Source organism: Epinephelus lanceolatus, chromosome 13 (genome assembly GCF_041903045.1).
Source record: "Epinephelus lanceolatus isolate andai-2023 chromosome 13, ASM4190304v1, whole genome shotgun sequence".
In the NCBI taxonomy this organism is placed as follows: domain Eukaryota; kingdom Metazoa; phylum Chordata; class Actinopteri; order Perciformes; family Serranidae; genus Epinephelus; species Epinephelus lanceolatus.
In genome coordinates, this window is record NC_135746.1 from 14580285 (window position 1) to 14598341 (window position 18057).

Below are 18057 nucleotides of genomic sequence, written 5' to 3' on the forward strand. Positions count from 1 at the left end.
CCTGCCAGATGCCTCCTGCTGCTGCTGCCATCATTAGTCATACTTCTACTGTTATTATACACATATGACTATTGTCACACAAGTATACTGCCAGATATTAATACATACTTTCAACATATTGTACCACAGTAGCCAGAACTTTAATATTATTACTTTCAATAATGTTGTTGTAAGCTACTGTTATTACCTGCATCTCTCTCTCTCTCTCTCTCTCTCTCTCTCTCTGTCTCATTGTGTCATACGGATTACTGTTAATTTATTATGCTGATCTGTTCTGTACGACATCTATTGCACGTCTGTCCGTCCTGGAAGAGGGATCCCTTCTCAGTTGCTCTTCCTGAGGTTTCTACCGTTTTTTTTTCCCCGTTAAAGGGTTTTTTTTGGGGGAGTTTTTCCTTATCTGCTGCGAGGGTCATAAGGACAGAGGGATGTCGTATGCTGTAAAGCCCTGTGAGGCAAATTGTGATTTGTGATATTGGGCTTTATAAATAAAATTGATTGATTGATTGATTGATTGAAATTGATTGATTCTTGGGTAGGACGGGTCCTACAGAAGATTGGCAAGACTCCTTCCTCGCATTCGGTGAACACAAATTAGAACAGGCTAGCGAGTGCCCAGGTGTGCGTCACTGAAGAGGCCCCACCTTCAATTCAGGCAAACAGTGCCAGAAGAATTGTGGGTGCTTCATAACGACTGAGGCTACACACATGTACACTTGAAAATTCTTTGAAGGAAGGATTCAGTCCTCAGTAGAATTCAAAGGATCCTTGAGTAAAACAGTCTTTCATCGGGATTCGATGATGTAACCTCCTTGAAATTCAGCCGTCCAAGGATCCTTCCTTGACTTTGAGAAGCACCAACTGGCTCTAGATGGGGCCACTCTCGTTTTAATGTAGATCTCCTTCATGCATGGATTAAGTAAAAATGAGGAGAAAAAAAATGAGGAAAAATACAGTAACTGTGAACAAAATGTTGCTCTTTCCAACTTTTGTTTTTCCCTTTTGTTGTGGTCTAAAATTCGTGCCAACATGAAATTTGAAGCATGTGAGCATCGTGTGCCAACTTTGTGGGCACAATAAACAATCTGAGATCCTTTGCCAAAAACTGCTTTACCACCTGGTTTATGTCTCAATCTTTTTCGTCCTGTTCAACTGATCAGGTCATTAAAAACTAGTCTGAGGAATCTTGGCTCACATAAAACCTTCAGAGATAAAGCAGCTCCAGCTGTAATTAGGGAACCATTTCTGGCTAGTTTTAAAATTGCATGCTGTGGTTGACAACGAGGGCATGTTGTGCACCACAGTGGAATTGTTCTGCTCTAAATACCGGCAATTAAATGTTCTGTTGTAAAGAAACAGTTCACAACATGGATCTATCAAAACATCTTGCCTATACCCGATATAAAAAAACAGACAGGGGGACAAATCTCTGTAATTATCCAATGCGACCATAAAAACACACATGGACTCTGTTTAAAAAGCGTATGCCATTTCAGATATATATTTATTGCATGCTAAAAGCACGATATTTTGTGTTGTGTGCAAGCATTCAAGCTCACATACTTCCCCCTCAAAAACACAGAGAAACCACCTCTGAGCTCAGACTGGTGTGAGCAGGAGGTCATTCACTGGTCCACGTTTTTGACTCGCAGCACCACAGGGACTGAGGTGCATGGGATCATTCCCAGATCTGTGATGACTAAGTCCACGAAATCAGGCGGCGTCACGTCATACACCAGGTTGAGCAGGCCGAGTGAGGGCACGTCCTGCCAGTGCTCTAGCTGGGTCTTCCCTTTACGGGTCACGATGAGGTCATCAGGGTCATCTGGAAAACACAGATGAAGATAAATTCTCTAATGTTTGGAAGGAATTTAAATCAATACAGATGTAAAATTGAGCAAAAGCAACAAAAGAAACAGACACAAGCTGCTGAGTATTTGTTCCATACCTAGTTCATTGGACACGAAAGAATCTGTCTGCACCCTCTCACAAAACTTGTAGGTCTCACAACACACCAGCACAGGCACATTAAAGGCTTTGGCCACAAGAGCTATCTGTGACGTCCCCACGCGAGACATGACGTAACCGTTGGCCAGCAGAGCGTGAGCACCAAGGAACACCTTCGATACCTGTGATGCAAGTTCAAGACATTATTATGACATAAACACACAAAGAACAGTAAGGAAAATGAAAAAGCTAGATGCTGGAGTAGGCAGTTTCATTTTGCCATCACTGGGCAAAACCCCATATTAAACTTAAAGCATACTGTAATTCAAACGGACTAAGAGGAAGCTAAACTTATGCCCCTCCTCCTGTCAAGTTTTTCAGACTTTAGAAAATCTTGTCCATGATAAGAAGATCACAGGTCATTTCAGAGCGGGGGCGTTCTTGTTGGCTCTTCTACAAACGCAGATGCACGTGCACATCCCATTTGGTGAAAGCCTGACTCATTGGCTGAGAATCCTGCTGATAAAGTTGCTAATTACAGCATTGGCAACAACTGTCTACACTGCAAAGCAACCCAAAAAAGGAAGACAGACTTATCAGAAAGACAGTCTAAAAGACAGTCTGACAGTAAATGAAAACAAATGCGTGTCAATATCAGCGAAACGTTTCAGAGACAGAGAGAAAATGTTAAGCCTTCTGCGAACTGGACCCAAAGGCTCGTAGCGGCTGCTTTAAGCTCACATCTATGTAGCTTATGTTAGCAAGAGCCTCACAGTGTGTCCTCTGCCTCTCTCCACCGCTACAGACCACCTTGCCGGGAGGAGAGTGGACAGCAGCTCCTGACACAGACCCCAAGTCAGCGGCTGCAGCAACCTCAATTCAGCCAGGGCAACCCCAGCTCCGAGGGACCAGACAGCCCCGACTCGCCGCCAGATCAGCAATCACTTACACAGAATAGACTTGGTGATGCTGCTGGCGACCAGTCTGCTTTGACACTCGGTGCTGGGGATTTGCACTCGCTGACTTTGAGCTGCTACAGCCAGCGACCAAAGGTTTATCTCCTGAGCTGCTATTTGCTCTCCTCCCAAGGAAGCAGTCCACAGCGGCAGGAAGTGAGGTGGAGAGATTGTGGGATGACTCGCTGGCTAATTCCTCTCTCAGTTGAGGTGTAATAAACAGATAGAGTGAGAGCAGGGCAAGAAGGGACTAAAAGAATATGCTGAGCGAACTGTGACGTGAAACAGGATTAAGTAAATCAATATACGGGAAACAAGTGATTATTTACAAAGCACATGTATATGCCCACGGTCGTCTCTTGGGAAAGGCTTATGACAAACGGGAGAGCTGCAGGAGGGAAGGAGGAATTTCAAATTCTGCCTTTTTTTTCTGCCTATCCAAGCTCCAACAGTTGGCTACTCCCTGGGTACACATCAATGCCTTGCTTATTCCCCTGAGGCTCGAATGTGTGAACGCACCTCTGGAAGAATGTAGGAGACAGCTGAGATAAGGACGTAGGTGCAGCTGATGCCTCTCTGGACAAGGCGCCTCAGGGCCTCCCGGCCCTCCAGTCGAGGCCTGCTGTCCACCACGATCACACGGAACTTCCTGTCCTTCTCAAAGGCCTCGCAAAGGATGTGATTGACCAGTGACGAGCTGAGCGGAGAAAGATGGAAGCAGAGACGGTGATAATGTGAAAGGAGAATGTGGAAGGAAGGAGTTGAATGGGCGAGACAAGAAAAGGGAAGTGAAAGTGTTAAGAGTGGTTTTAAAGTAGGATTTTATGTCGGGACGCATGAGTGACACATTTCCTTTGCTAGAAAAACAATTAGGCAATGCTTGGTAACTAAAACAAACACATAGTTATGACATTTAAACATGATTTTTTTTTTTTCAAGGCAGTCTTACCATCCATAAACTAGGATGACATCTCCATCACTGATCTTTTCTATGGAGTACTTGGCAATAGCTTTAGCAGCAAGGATGATCTTCTCATTAATGTAGCACTCGATGCACGTCAGCAGTTTGCTCTTTGCCTACACGGAGAAAAAGAACATGCATGATGAGGGACGAGATCAAAACTGTAAATCACTAACAATAACTCTACTGTATCATGGAGTATGTTTGCTACAACATGTTGAGTTTGTCATCTCTGGGCAGAAAAGCAAGCGTGACAATCACCTCTTCTTCTTTGCATTGACTGGGAATATTGGAGATCTCCTTCTTGATGTATTTGATTGCATTACCCATGCTGGCTGACAGAGGGCGACATTGATTCAAAAAACTGCAAGAAAAATAAGACAAAAGGAACAATTTCATATGATGAACTGTGAAATTAAATAAATAGAGTGATAAATTAAAAGAAGTTCATGGCAAAATCATCATTTCTGACAAAAATTCTAATTAAAACTTTTCGTACCTGATATAAGGTTTCAGCTTGTTGACCAAGTCTCTAGATAGCTCCTCATTGGGAGGCGTAGTATAGTCCCTTATTACCTGAAGCAGGAAAAAACATTGCTTTTAGTTTGTTTACTTAAAATCTGTCCACAGTGATAATTCAGAAGAAACTGCGGAGTGATAGCTGGCTGCTGAAAATATGACGCTAAGCTGCACTGCTTGAAAAGCTGGAAACTGGACTGTATTGTTGGCTTGGCGTTTTATGAAGAAGTATGAACCAGTAACACTGCAACATTTAAAGCTATGAGGACTGTCTCCATCTTGGACTTACATTGTACTTGATTACAAACAGAACCAAACAAATGATACCCTGCATTTCTGTTGCTGTGTTGGTCTAAATACTGGAGAGAAAGGACAAGGTGATGGCAAAGCACTTAGACTAAACAGTCTGTGCTGTGTACCTGTTTGAAGGCATGCAGCAGGGCGACAGAGCGAGCGTTGGAACCCGCCACAATGCCCTGTGAATACTGGAGACCCAGGCGAACAATAGCAGGATGAATCACTGAGGAGGGAATGCTGCAACGTAAGAAAACAGTCAATAATGATAAGTCAGATTTAAGGTAATCTGAAGAGAACGAGAGAGTGTTAGACTGTTTTTTTCAAAGTTGAAAATGCGTGTGTTTGGAATGTACTGAATATACAAGTGGATAAATAAAAGTTGGATTATACTGCATGAGTTGTGTGAGATGTAAATGGATGCTCTAATATAAATATGGCCTCCTTTACTTTAATTCATCAAGAACTTTTACTGGTTTTGGATTCTTTGTTCACAGTGAAGGCATGAAAGAAAGACTTTTTTTCACAAATTCAACAACACAGGGTCAGTAATTGATATTGAAATGATCATTTTGTGAGTTAAGTATTCCTTGAGGACAATTTATTGTCCTCTGTACCATGTGGCATGTTACCAGTTTACCTGAGTTGCTGTGTTAGAGGGGCTTTGCGACTGTACTGGTGGAGATGAGAAAACAGGCTGACTTTGTAGCCATAGTCCGACCGAAGTGGGATCTGAAATAAAGCAGATTAGAGCACACTGCCATCAGTCCATGGTACTTCAGGGGTTAAAACAGATCATGAGGTTAACACACAGTCACAGCACAGCATAGGCAAAAGTCAAAAGTAGAATTCAATGGAACATGTTGAGAAACAAACAACTACTATAGAGCCAAATTTATAAATAACTAATGAAACACAACTCTCAAATAAAATTTATTAAGACTTGTTCCTGTATAACTTTGGCAACAAAACCTAATTATGTATGATTTAGTAGTAAATACTCTCCAAATACAAACAGAGCAGTAAACAAACACCAAAAAGAAACAATTAACACATTATAACTACTCAAACAAACACATCCCACCAACACACCTCCTCTGTTTCAAAGGACCAAACAATAAGTCGACATCATTAACTTTTGAATTCCCGAGTGGTGCAGTACAGGAACAACGACAGGTTAGCAAACAAAACTAGACAAATGTAAATGGCACACGTTTACATTTACAAAACCCAAACCTTGACATTTGTAGCAGCATTGCACCCTGGTGTCTGAAAGAAACGTTAGGTATGATCACATGCAGTTAAGACTCATGGTTATTGTGGGGTTGCAAATGAGTGACAAAAACATGATTCTCAGACCTGCCAGGACACTCCTGTCTTTCAGAGGCTATAAATGGCTGAGTTTTAAACCTAGAGTGATGATACTGGTACTATATGAAACTAGGAGACCTAAAGAATTCAGTGGTACCAACCATGTTAAGCTAGTGTACTCACCATCCAATCGCCAAAAAATGCAATTCTTGCAGAAATCTCCAAATGTCAAAAGTTTTTCATACTAAATCACAGCATAGAATTTCCTGTGGTGTTCCCCAAGGTCTTGGTGTCCTAATGTGGTATTTTGGAGGGATTTTTGACCATTTTTACAAAGTCTCCAGTGGTAAAACATGCTTCAATTTAGAACCCAAACTGTGTAACAAACGGTATCAACTCAAAAATTGCTGCTACAACTTATGAGACATAAATGAGCATGGGAACAACTTTGATCATAATGTTCTAAGCCCCTGTACACACTAAACCTTTAAAATTTGATGGACGCTGAACCAAAATAAACTGTTTATTACAGACTTATGACAAAATAAAACTTGGCAGTTACTGAGCTGCATCTCAAATTAATCTTCAGGTCCCCAGCTTTCAGATGATGTATACCACTTGTATGTGGCCAACACTGCTGACCTGTTATCTACTCCAAAACATCCCCTATATCCCCCTACATCAAAAGCAGAATTCTCACTGTCTCAAAGGGTTTTATATTTAAAGATCTATTGATGGAACTGTCAGTTCCCAGTGACGATTGTGACTTATATCCTTTGTGATTTATTACAAGCAGGTGGACCAGATTAGCCTTTAAACTATAGATCAACACACATTATATAGTATCTTATTTGTAACAAGTGTCAACAGGTGAACAACTGAGATCCAGGCAATTCCTAATTAGAGTTATTTCTAATATTTCTCAAGACTGAACCGAAAATGCTCACACATAGGTTTCTGACAAAATTTGTGAGTGGCAGCGTGTGCTCATTATGCCAAGGCAAGCTGTCCTGAAGCAGACAAAACCTGCTTTCATTAATCAAGATTTTAAGAAATGACACATAAAGTAACTAACCTGTTGTCTTTCCAATTTCTTTGCCAGTTTCTTTAAAACGTCCGGGTTGTCCACTTGAACATGTTCTGGGAGCCTCTTCACCACTGGAAACACATAAGAGTGTGACTCTTTTTACAGTGTATATAACGTAGAATTTTTACTCCTGCTGACCTCCTGGTCACAGTACCTGGCTGCAGCTCACTAGGCGGTGCTTTAGGTTTCCCCGTTGCGGCCGGCTGTCCTCCCACGTCTCCCTTCTTGCCCTGTTTGGACGCCCTCTCAGCTTCTTGCCGAGCTCTCCTCTCAGCTTTCAGCTCTGCTTTACTCTTAGCTGGCTTGTCTGCAGGGGCAGGAGTTTCTGAGGCAGGCACAGGAACCGGTGCAGGAGCAGGCACTGCTGAAGGAGCTGAGGGAGACACAGCAGATTATAAAGAGTAATGGATCTCAGTCAGAGAGAATGAAAAGTTTTCTTGACAAAGATGTACCTCACTGTCAAACGCCAGCAATCAAGTGACAAATTAAAGGTCCAGCGTGTAGGATTAAGGGGGACATATTGGCAGAAATGGAATGTAATATAATAAGTATGTTTGCTTTGGTGTTTAATGACATGAAAATAAGAATCATTGTGTTTTTGTTTCCTTGGAATTAACCATTTATATCTACACAGGAAGCAGGTCCTCATCTCTGGAAATTGCCATGTTGCACGATCATGTTTCCACAGTAGCACCAAAACAGACAAACCAAACCTTTTACGTCAGTTACCATAGTTTGCAGCCCCTCCACGTCAGGAGTGTCGGAAAAAAACTGACTTTTTAAATATAAAACTGCTTTATTCAGTGTTTTTGCCAGTTTAAATCACCTGGGGTCACATTTTTAAAACAGTGTGTAGGATTGTGCATCAAAAGATATTTGACAATTTCTACAATCAGGCTTTCACCTCACCATCTTCATCGCCAATTTCCTGTCTCCGAAATGTTCGTAAGCATGGGTCAAAGTTTCTCCCATCAAGTATGTTTTTATAGATCACAACTTTTCCGTGGGAAGTTGCATACGCCTTTTCCAGGCTTAGTTTTGTGTGTACGCAGTGTTTACAAATGAGACCCCAGGTCCGTTTGTTTTGGAGAGGAGGAAAGCTCTATGAACAATTTGTTTCCTGGTGAAAAACCTCCTGAATGTCTGGATCAGAAATAAGTGAGCACACATAAGCAGGTGCAGGGCTAGTGACCCCTCTGCTATGTGCCAAACAGCGTCGGAGAAACACTGATTTGTAATGTGAAACTGCTTTATTCAGTGTTTGTACCGGTTTTAATCACCTGGTCGGATTGTTTTGGGGAAGAGGAGACCTCTGTGGATAATTCGGCTCACTGTAAAAACCTCCTACACAATGAACACTTAATTAAACTTGGGGAAGTGTCAGCTGGTTGCAATCTGAAATCCCCCTAAATCTTACACACTTTTCCTTTAACACAAATGTGGCTCACATGACACACAGTCAACAACAACAACCAGTGCTGCTGTCCTTATAACATGCACCTTTCTGAGCTGGTTGTGTTGGAGGCTGGGGAGCTGGAGCAGCTGGACTGACAGGCTTCTCCTCTTTCTTCTTCTTCTTTTCACTTTCCTGTGGAGCCTTGTCATCTTTTTTCTCTTTGTTTTTCTTCTGCTGTTTCTTCTCTTTCCTCAGCCGCTGCTTCTCCTCTTTGGTCAGCTCTCTGCCTACAGACTGTGAAGCAAACATGCCAACAAAAACATGACAATCAAGCCAGATGTGCAGCCTTACATGAGACAGATGTGGGAAAATATCCACATACTCACCTTTGATCGTTCAATGTCATCTGTGTTGCCAGGTCCATCTGTGAAACAGTCAGTAGATGATGACATGATTACATCAGCTCATCACACACTCCTGTTATTTCATTATAGCATGCTGTAGTGTCTGGACCAGCTTTCATTCAGCTTCCAGTCCCTCAGTTCAGGTGATGCTGTTAGCTGTTTATATGTCACTGAACACGCTCGGTTTGCACCATGCTAACGACACCAGTCACACAACTTGTTAACCACCATCTGCACAACACATTAACACCTTTAAAAAGGCGTTTAAATTGTTTTATTATCTTAAAACACTACTTGAAAAAGATGATGCAACAATATGACGATGTCTGCCGTTAAACTCCTCCGTGCAGCGCGGTGTACCGTTGACTTGCTCACAATGCTAACGTTAGCATCATTAGCATGGGAGGATTTTACTTCGCTAACAGCCGAACACAAAGTCCGCGAGACACGAATTAAAAGCGCGAGACATTTTGTCGCCGCGCATAAAGTGAAGTTACGAAAAATACCTGGAAATAGTTATAAAGTCCAGCTGTTACACACTCTCTAACTCACCTGTCACTCCACTGTCAGCCATGTTTACGATGCTGCTCCACTTCCTCTGCTGCTGCTCAAACTACCGCCCCGGAAAACTTATATCGCCCCCTGGTGGAGAGACGGAGCGCTGCTTTCACCTCCACTTAAGAGTACTATTTAATTAGCTTCAGTTTATTTATTATCATGAGTTATGTTGTAATGAGTGATTATTAGCTGTAAGCTTTTGCGAAATATTACATCTTAGTCTGGGATGACGTCATTCTGCTCACTTCTATAACAGCTTTCTGCTCCTCATGATCAGACCACAATCAAACTTTATACTTTTATCCATATTTATAGGTTAAAAATGTCTATTTCAAACTTTGTTTTGTGATGTCATACTGTGGATTTCAGAGAGAGAGGGTCCATTTTGAAAGTAAGCCCACTTCACCACATAACGTAGGCTAAAAATTGCACTACATGCAGTTCTTGACACCAAACAAGTAGCACACTGACGCTACTTTAAACTGAAGACTCTTCTTTTTATTCACATTTTTGGGATTTGCTGCTTGTGTTGGGTTTTGTGTGTTTTTGTTCAAGTACTCACAGACAGGTGATGGAATTGCATAATAAATATCACACCTGGAACTAGTTTCTTTCAACAGAGACCTCCAGACTGTCCTGTTTTCCTTTGGAAATGTCTGTAGTACATTATCTATAAAACACAAAACATCACTGAACATAGTTATGATCACTGTGGGAATTACGGCTGCTGTCTGTGGCCTGGACTCTGAGTGCACTGTCAGACTGATATGTCATTTAATAGATTGTATCATCCTGTTGTAAAACAAATACACAAACAACCACCAAACAAATTAAAGAAGATAAAACATCTGTTGTAGGAGAATCAATGTTATGAGTTTCATCTGTGCATGTATGGTGATAATGATAGACAAAAGTCCATGGATTAAACTGTAACTTTAGTTGTTGGCTATTTGCCACACTGCAGTTATCAGACTGAATAGATATTCTATTTTTAATATATATTTTTATACATTTTTTTAATAGTAAATTAGTTTTTCACGAAAAATGTATGTTTTTTTTTCATTTTAGGCCATTTCATTTTCAGCACACTCAATTCATACATTTTTTTTCTTGCTGCCTTTTTGAATATGTTGAAGGCCAAATGACAAAGACGGCAGCTTCTCACAAAGTACTGAGTGGAAAAATCTCTAACAGGGTCGACAAAAGTCATCTTAACCTTGTTATTACTACAGATACAAAGTTACCGTCTCCCTTTAAATGGGTCAAGTTAGACTTGTTGGTGCAGCTGAACGTGGTATTGTGCATATTGTACAAAACACCACTTAGATGAGCTTTTGGCAGTACAACACAAAATAGTACCATCAGACTTAAACTGTACATAATTGTAGTGTTATCAGTGCAATACTTGGATGAAAGTTACAAATATTATATCACTCTATAGCCAAGGTTATTATAGGTTACTAAAACTAAAATTAGAAAAAAAAGAAAGGCAGAAAATGTGTTAGAAACATTAACTGGTTCACTGAAATACAAATAAAAACTAGACTCAAGAAAGAAAAAAAAAACAAGAAACTAACTGAAACTATATTGTGTACATACGTAACTAACTAAATGAAGAATATAGATACAGGAAGTGTCTTTAGTTTTTGTCAGTTTGGGCAAATTTGTCAACATCACAAACATCACAATCCAACTCTCCAGGAAGGTCTGGTTAAAAATGGCTTAGGGAGAAATTTTTGGAAACTTCAAAGCTAAACTGACCGCTTATAGCATATCTAAACAAAATCTTAATCAGGGTTTCTCAAAGTTTGATGACTGAGTCACATTTTAGGGAAGCCCGCACAGAAAAAGCATGACTTTCTTTATGACCTTTTTAAAGACATTTTCATGACAGGCTGGTTTGAATTAAAACGTAATGAAATACAGTGTTTGGCAGTGATTGTACTCACAGGAATCAAGCAACTGCTTCTGCTCGTACGGCAACACCACATGGACTAATCACATACAAAAACTCTAGTGAACTGTAATATGGGAACCAGTAGTTACAATAATAATGGCTATTTATTCATTTTATTTATGATTATAAATACATTTGCTAATGGTTATTGTGGATAGTGATGTGTGGCTGCCTGTCTCAGCAAATTATTTTTCTTTATGTTCTGTTATCAATTCAATATGTTGGAGTGGGCCATTAACAACACAACAAATTTAGATAAACTAAAAAAAATAAATAAATTTTTTTTTAAAAAAAAACACAAAAAAATAAATATTAAAAAAAATGTGTGTAATAATGATGAATACAAAATTATAATAACTGTAAATAACTAATGAAGAAGTAAAATTAAAAAACACCATTTTAAATGGAAGTTTGACTTTATGAATGTTTTACAAATGTGTTAAAAAAAATGTAAACTTGATGAAATTCTAATTCACCATTGTGCCTATAAAATAGATAAAACTAGTACTGAAACTAATATGAGCTAAACTAGACTTAACATTGTTAAATAAAAATAATTTTAAAAAAAGAAACAAGCAAACCCACTCTGAGAAATCACTTAAACTAAACTCAATTTCAAACAAAAATTGAAAATGAAATTGAAACAAAAACTAATGACTAATGAAAAAAACTATAATAAATCCATCTATAACTAATAATAATAATAATAATAATAATAATAACATTTTTAAATGGAAGTTTGACTATGAATGTTTTACAATTGTTAAAAAATGTAAACTTAGACATTAGGAAGAGCATATCTGTATATTTTAATTACTGCCTATTAAAAAGCTTAAACTAATACTGAAATTAAAAAAAACAACTTAACTTTTTTTAAAATAAATAAACAGGACCAAGCAAACTCTCTCTGAAAACTAACTCAAACTAAACCTCTCTCAAACAAAAATTAAAAATGAAATTAAAATAAAAACTAATCAAAATACAAAAACTATCATGAGTCTGTCTGTAACTAATCAGAAACAAGGGGGAGAAAATCCACACAGTTTTAAAAGGGTTTGTAAAAGGAAATAATGAATCTGCAATTCAGTTAGTAAAAAAAAGAAACTTCAGACATTTAGAATAAATTTTAATTCACCATTTTATGTGTTCAGCAATCTTTTATTTTCTTTCTCAAACATCCACCGCCACACAGGAAAACACCAAACTACTGAAGAAGAGAAACAACCTATCACAGCTAACTACCACCTCCAGAGTATGCAGCGTACACCACAACGCCACTGTGTCTCTGAGTCCACGCTGACTGAATTCACGACGCAGTAGCTGGTTGAAGGGGACCAAACCTCACAGAAACACCTGACTTGGTTCCGTTTGACCAGCCACAGCAAGGCGTGTTGCTTCAGCTGCAAGAGGCAGAGTGAGGGGGGGAGGGAGCGGGAGGGCAGGAGGGGGGAGGCATGCAGCGAGGAGTGGAGGGGGGGTAGAGGGAAGGAAGGTTACAGGGGTAGAGGACATAGGAAAAGAAGGAAACGAGAGAGGAGAAATAGAAGGTGGAGATCATCGGCGAGGCTGTCACGTCCTCTTCAGCCTTACCTGATGAGACACAGAGAGAGAAAGAGAACATGATGGCTGAGTCACTCCTGACATATCCTGCATAGTTACAACACAGAAACAAGAGTCTCCGAGCAGATAGTTCCTATTTAGAGGTTTGGGAAGCCTGACAGCCGGTGACATCGCCCCATTTCCTTCCAAATCCAGCCTACAGGAGCGAACCCTTCACTCTCAGTGACAGCTCCACATCTCTCCCTCCCCTCCTTCCCTTTTTTGAGAGTCCTGTGGTTGCTATAATGGGTGACAGCTGTGGTCTGTCAATCCTCCTTGACTGTCAGCCGTTGGGGCAGGGCAGGAATTTTTCAAGAAGTTCCCTGAGACCCGATCATCGGCGCTGAGAGTAACACTAACTGAGGGAGAGGGAACAGGCCTTTCACCTGTTGTCCTGCCACACACACACACACACACACACACACACACACACACACACACACACACATGAACTCTGACATCCCCCCTCCCCATCTCATAAAACAGACAGTCGTGCTGAACAGAGCTCCATCTTTTATAACTGCACTCCACTTTTTCTAGAAGATAAGAAAATAAAATCAGCTTCTTGATGGTGTGGTTGGCGCTCAAGGCCCCTTGAAACCACACACTTCCTTACATTCCATAAGTGGTGTATTAATATGGGGATATAAGGAAGCATGTCCTCACAAGGGGCAACAACTGGATTCACCGCTCCTTGGACACAAAGCACCCTTTCATAGTCGCAGAGCAGCAGGAACACCCGGCTTAACAATGGTTAACTGTGACAGAGAGCGCGGAGATGGATGGAGCTACAGGAACATGTGACGCCGGCTTCGATCATCTGAACCACAGAGTTAAAGATGAATTGTGGTTTGTAGCGTGGCTTTTTTGAGCTTCATTTTCCTGCTGTTATCTTCTAATACAAGCAAAAAAAGGACCCTGAGAACCCTAAATAAAAATGGTTGTGAGTTCAGATTAATGCTGCTCAATACCAGCCCCACGCAGCTCTTTGATGGGTAATGCCAGCGTAATGATGCTGCACTCCCCTGTGTTTAAATAACTCTGGAGGGCGAGGCAAATTCTGACTTCCAGCAGACAAAGGTCACAATCTGTGCCAAGACATTTTGATCCCAACAACTGTGTGATAATGTCCCTTTTTAAAGAACAGAAATCAATGTTAAAATATTTGAAACAAAACTGAGCTTAAATGCGATAAAAATATCTTTCTTACTCACCTTTATGGAATTCTGTTGCACCTCCTCTTGTGGTTTTCTCTTGGTGAGCAGCTGAAGCTGAGCGTGAGGCCACAAGCCTTCTCCTACGCTGTCTACCGGTGACTTCCTTGATAAGTCTAACCGCCACTGCTGTCAACTAGCTCTGAGCCAAATGGCCGTTAGAGAGACTTTGATTAGACGGTGATGAGAGTTCCCTGATTCTTTCCTGTGTCACACCTCAGCTTCCCCCCTCACCTGACAGAGGCGTCAGGGTCTGCGTGTGTTGTAAAACTCACAGAAAACATCTAACAGCTGCTCTGAAGCCTGATTTTTATTCACATGGTGCTGCGGATCAAGGAGAGTAGGACTAGGAAGTGAGCAGCGTCTGAATCTGGAAGACTGTCGCCCATTTGTTGATGTCATACTTTGACATAACTAAGAAAAAAAGCTTCCTAAAAAATTTAAAAAATGAGCATTACAACCACAAACACACAGAAAAGACCTGACTCTCAGACCAACCTCGTCCCTGAAGCTGCCCTTTCCAACCTTCAAACCCCAAACTCACCCCCTGCTCCCTGTCTTAACTTCCTCCTGCCTTCACTTCAGCTCTCCTGTGATCAACCATCCTCCTCCGTATCTAGCCCAGTGGATTGTGCCCACAACAGGCCTTGCAGATCGGCCTTTTCTATCCCGCCAGGAGCGCCCCCCTCCAAAGCGGCCTCCCACCTGTTGGTGTCCTTTAGAAGCCCGGGCCTCTCCTGCGCCTCCTGTCCGGCCCAATCAGGGCCCTGACAGGGGGGAGCCAGCCTGTGAAATCACACCTCTCAGCTGTTCGCACTGGGCTCGAGACACCCTACACCCCTGCCGTTCCTCTGTTCAGCCCCCACCCCACCCTGCCTCTATTTTACACCGAATGTCAATGGCTCCTTTTTGGAGGAAAAAGAAGGAGAGAAAGAGAGAGGGAGAAACAAGGAAGCAACTGCGCGATGGGCGTGTTTTATTGGGTTTGGGGGGTATACGGTCAGAACAGCAGTTCCAGCAGACCACGAGTCACAGCTGAAGCCAAGGTTGAGTTTCACCCCCAGTTTGGTTTCTGCGCTTCGCTCTGGTTTCATTGTATCGTTTACAGTGCAGGAAAAAGCGGCTGTTGTCAAAGCGTTTAGTGGCCTCTCGCAATTTTTATGCGATGACACAACGGCTGACGGTGATGACCTTTGTGAGGTAGCCACATGACCAATCAGTGTGTTTCAGTCCTTTGATAAACCGTAATGCAAACCTGCGTTAATGAAGCACAGCCAATGATATGTGAGGAGTGTGAGTAAGTTATATGGGTGCTCTCAGGGCATCATAAAAACAAGCAATAAATTCTCCAGTGGCCACAAGGTGACCACCCTGCCACCATGACACTTACAAAACACAGAATGTTACATCAGCTGCGTTTGTGGGAAGCTAAAAAAATATCAAAGAAATTGTCAAAAATATGAAAAAAAACATCAACTGAATGAGAAAGTTATCAATTAAGGTGCAACAATTACTCATGAGCCATTCAAACCATTTAGCAACATGATTTTTTTCATCTCTCTTACCTTAAAGGAGCATTGTGTAAGATTTAGTGGCATCTAGTGGTGAAGATTGCAGATTGCCGATTGCAACCAGCTGAAAATTCTCCCATTCCAACAAACACAGACTTTCACCCGAACAAGTGGTGTTCACGTCTGGTAAGATTCTAAAGCCAAACCTATTCTTTTTTTCCTAAACCTAACTGCATGTGTGTTGTTGAAGTCAAATTGAGATGTTGTACAGATGTACTTTGTTTATTTCCTGTGAAAATAGAAGTGTATCTTGAAAGAAGACAATGCATGTAACAGGCAGAACTTGACACGTCAACAACCAACACACCCAGGGTACCTTGCATGTCGTATGTGGACATGGAATGTCCATGACCAAACGTCAATATGTGACGAGGTCGGAGTGAGAATGTGTTGGATCGACAGGAAGGCAACCCAGGCACTCTGAAAACATATAGAACAACAAGGAAGGAAATACTATAAAGCCTTTATTGTAGTGGCTGAATCACTAGATGAACCAACGTGTTTCGACCACTGCAGGTCTTCCCTTTCAAAACATACAACAAAGGTATGGCCCCAACTATACAGTGGCAGGAACCAATCAGAGGCCATCACATGACCTGTACAGACCCGTAAACCAGTAAAAACACTGAATAAAGCAGTTTCATCTTAAAAAATCTGTGTCTTTCTGACGCTTTTGTCCCAGAGAGACTGCCAACTAAGGTTAGACCACCACCACCTGTACATACACATAATTTGCAATAGTAACTAGGAAGCACCAAATTATTTATGACTACACAACTGAATCCTCTGTTTCGGTTTGAGTTTAAAGTGATCTAAATCAGGATACAATTTGAGTTCTGTAGGTGAAGACAGAAGCTGTTGTCCAAATGACGGTTTACACAGAGGAACCTTACAATTCCGTTATCCAGGGTGTTCTGTTTGTCTTTTCTGGGCTACTGTAGAAACATGGGGGTGCAACATGGTGCACTCCATGGACAAGAATCCGCTTCCTATGTAGATACGGCGAAAAGGCAACGATCCTTTTTTTTTTCATGTGTCTGAGTCACTGGCTTCATTTAAGCCTCCCCTTAAAACATACTTCTGTCCGAAAGCGTATCCTGTCTTTATGAGCTGTCTGTCTATTTCATTGCTATTTTAATGGTGTTATTTCCCATTTATTACCCTGATCTTAGTTTTGGCCTTCCTTATTTTATCTTGTACAAAATTAAATTTTATGACATGTTATTTGTTTTATTCTCTTTGTGTTTTATTTGTGTTTAGTTTTATTGGACAGGACTTTGTAACTCTGTTTTGAAAGGTGCCATATAAATAAAGTTTATTATTATTATTATTATTATTATTATTATTATTATTATTATTACTATTATTATCATTACAATCATTATACACTAAAGCTTGGGTCTTCAACAGGGGGTCCATGGCCCTTTAGAGTTACTGCAGGGGGGCTGTTTGGTAATTTAATTAAAATGTAATTAATTTTTTTTAAGTTAATAGTTTAGTATTGTATGCACCATAAAAGGGTATATTTATACACGGCACTCACATTATTGTGGGCCCAGTTTAATATACAAGTTGGTATTATACATTATATGTAGTGGGGGGGTCCTTGGCCTGAAAAACATTGAAAACCCTCGTCCTACAGAAAACATACTCAGTATATTATATTCCATTTCTGCCAATATATCCTCCCAAATCCCAAACACTGGGTCTGTAATTATCTTCTGTGTGTTTCTATAGAATCTGTAGGTCCTTATATGACTGTTTTGAAGCATCTGTGTGTCCGTACAGTGATTACCAATACTGTAGAGGCAAACAGGCCGAGCTCAGGGGTTCATTTTCCTCTGCTGCAAGCACAAGCCGCTCCACTAAGGTCAACACCTGTGTTCTAAAATCAGCGCAGGGGTTGGGTGTGATAGGAACCCGGGCCTCATTCACAGAAAGCTCGAGCTCAGAGAGGGGGGCTTATATTGAAACCTAAAACTCTCGCTATTTTCGAGGCACTCGCCGTCCACAAATAGCCACCCCATCGCATCTTTGTAGCTCCCGTTTTCTTTTTTTTTTCTTTTTTTTCTCCACCACAGGATGTTGTCTAAATTCAACAGTTGTTCAATATTTCCCATGGCTCAATGCCAGGGTGTATCACAAATGCAACATTTCCACTAATGTCAGCTATGTGCCAAGGCCTTGCCAGATATATCTGGGGCGCTGGGAATATCAGATGACTTTTGTTGTTGAGTGGATTCCTGGTCGCTCACACCGGACACAATGGTTAAGACACAAATC

General features: G+C 41.0%; 1 protein-coding gene and 1 long non-coding RNA gene across 2 annotated transcripts; both read right to left on the reverse strand.

Moving 5' to 3' along the window:
* Positions 1–1472: 1472 nt before the first annotated feature.
* On the reverse strand, positions 1473–9510 carry eif2b4 (eukaryotic translation initiation factor 2B, subunit 4 delta). Its single transcript, XM_033648038.2, has 13 exons — positions 9428–9510; positions 8858–8895; positions 8576–8765; positions 7230–7448; positions 7064–7146; positions 5318–5409; positions 4803–4917; positions 4364–4440; positions 4126–4228; positions 3853–3980; positions 3423–3600; positions 1949–2129; positions 1473–1825 (listed from the first exon to the last, which is right to left on the reverse strand). Exons 1-13 carry the CDS (start codon positions 9447–9449, stop codon positions 1626–1628), a joined length of 1626 nt encoding a protein of 541 aa, XP_033503929.1. The 5' UTR covers positions 9450–9510; the 3' UTR covers positions 1473–1625.
* Positions 9511–12499: 2989 nt separating this feature from the next.
* LOC117270557 (uncharacterized) lies at positions 12500–14445 on the reverse strand. Its single transcript, XR_004502816.2, has 2 exons — positions 14204–14445; positions 12500–12980 (listed from the first exon to the last, which is right to left on the reverse strand). It is a non-coding gene; the product is annotated as an uncharacterized LOC117270557 (long non-coding RNA).
* Positions 14446–18057: the final 3612 nt, after the last annotated feature.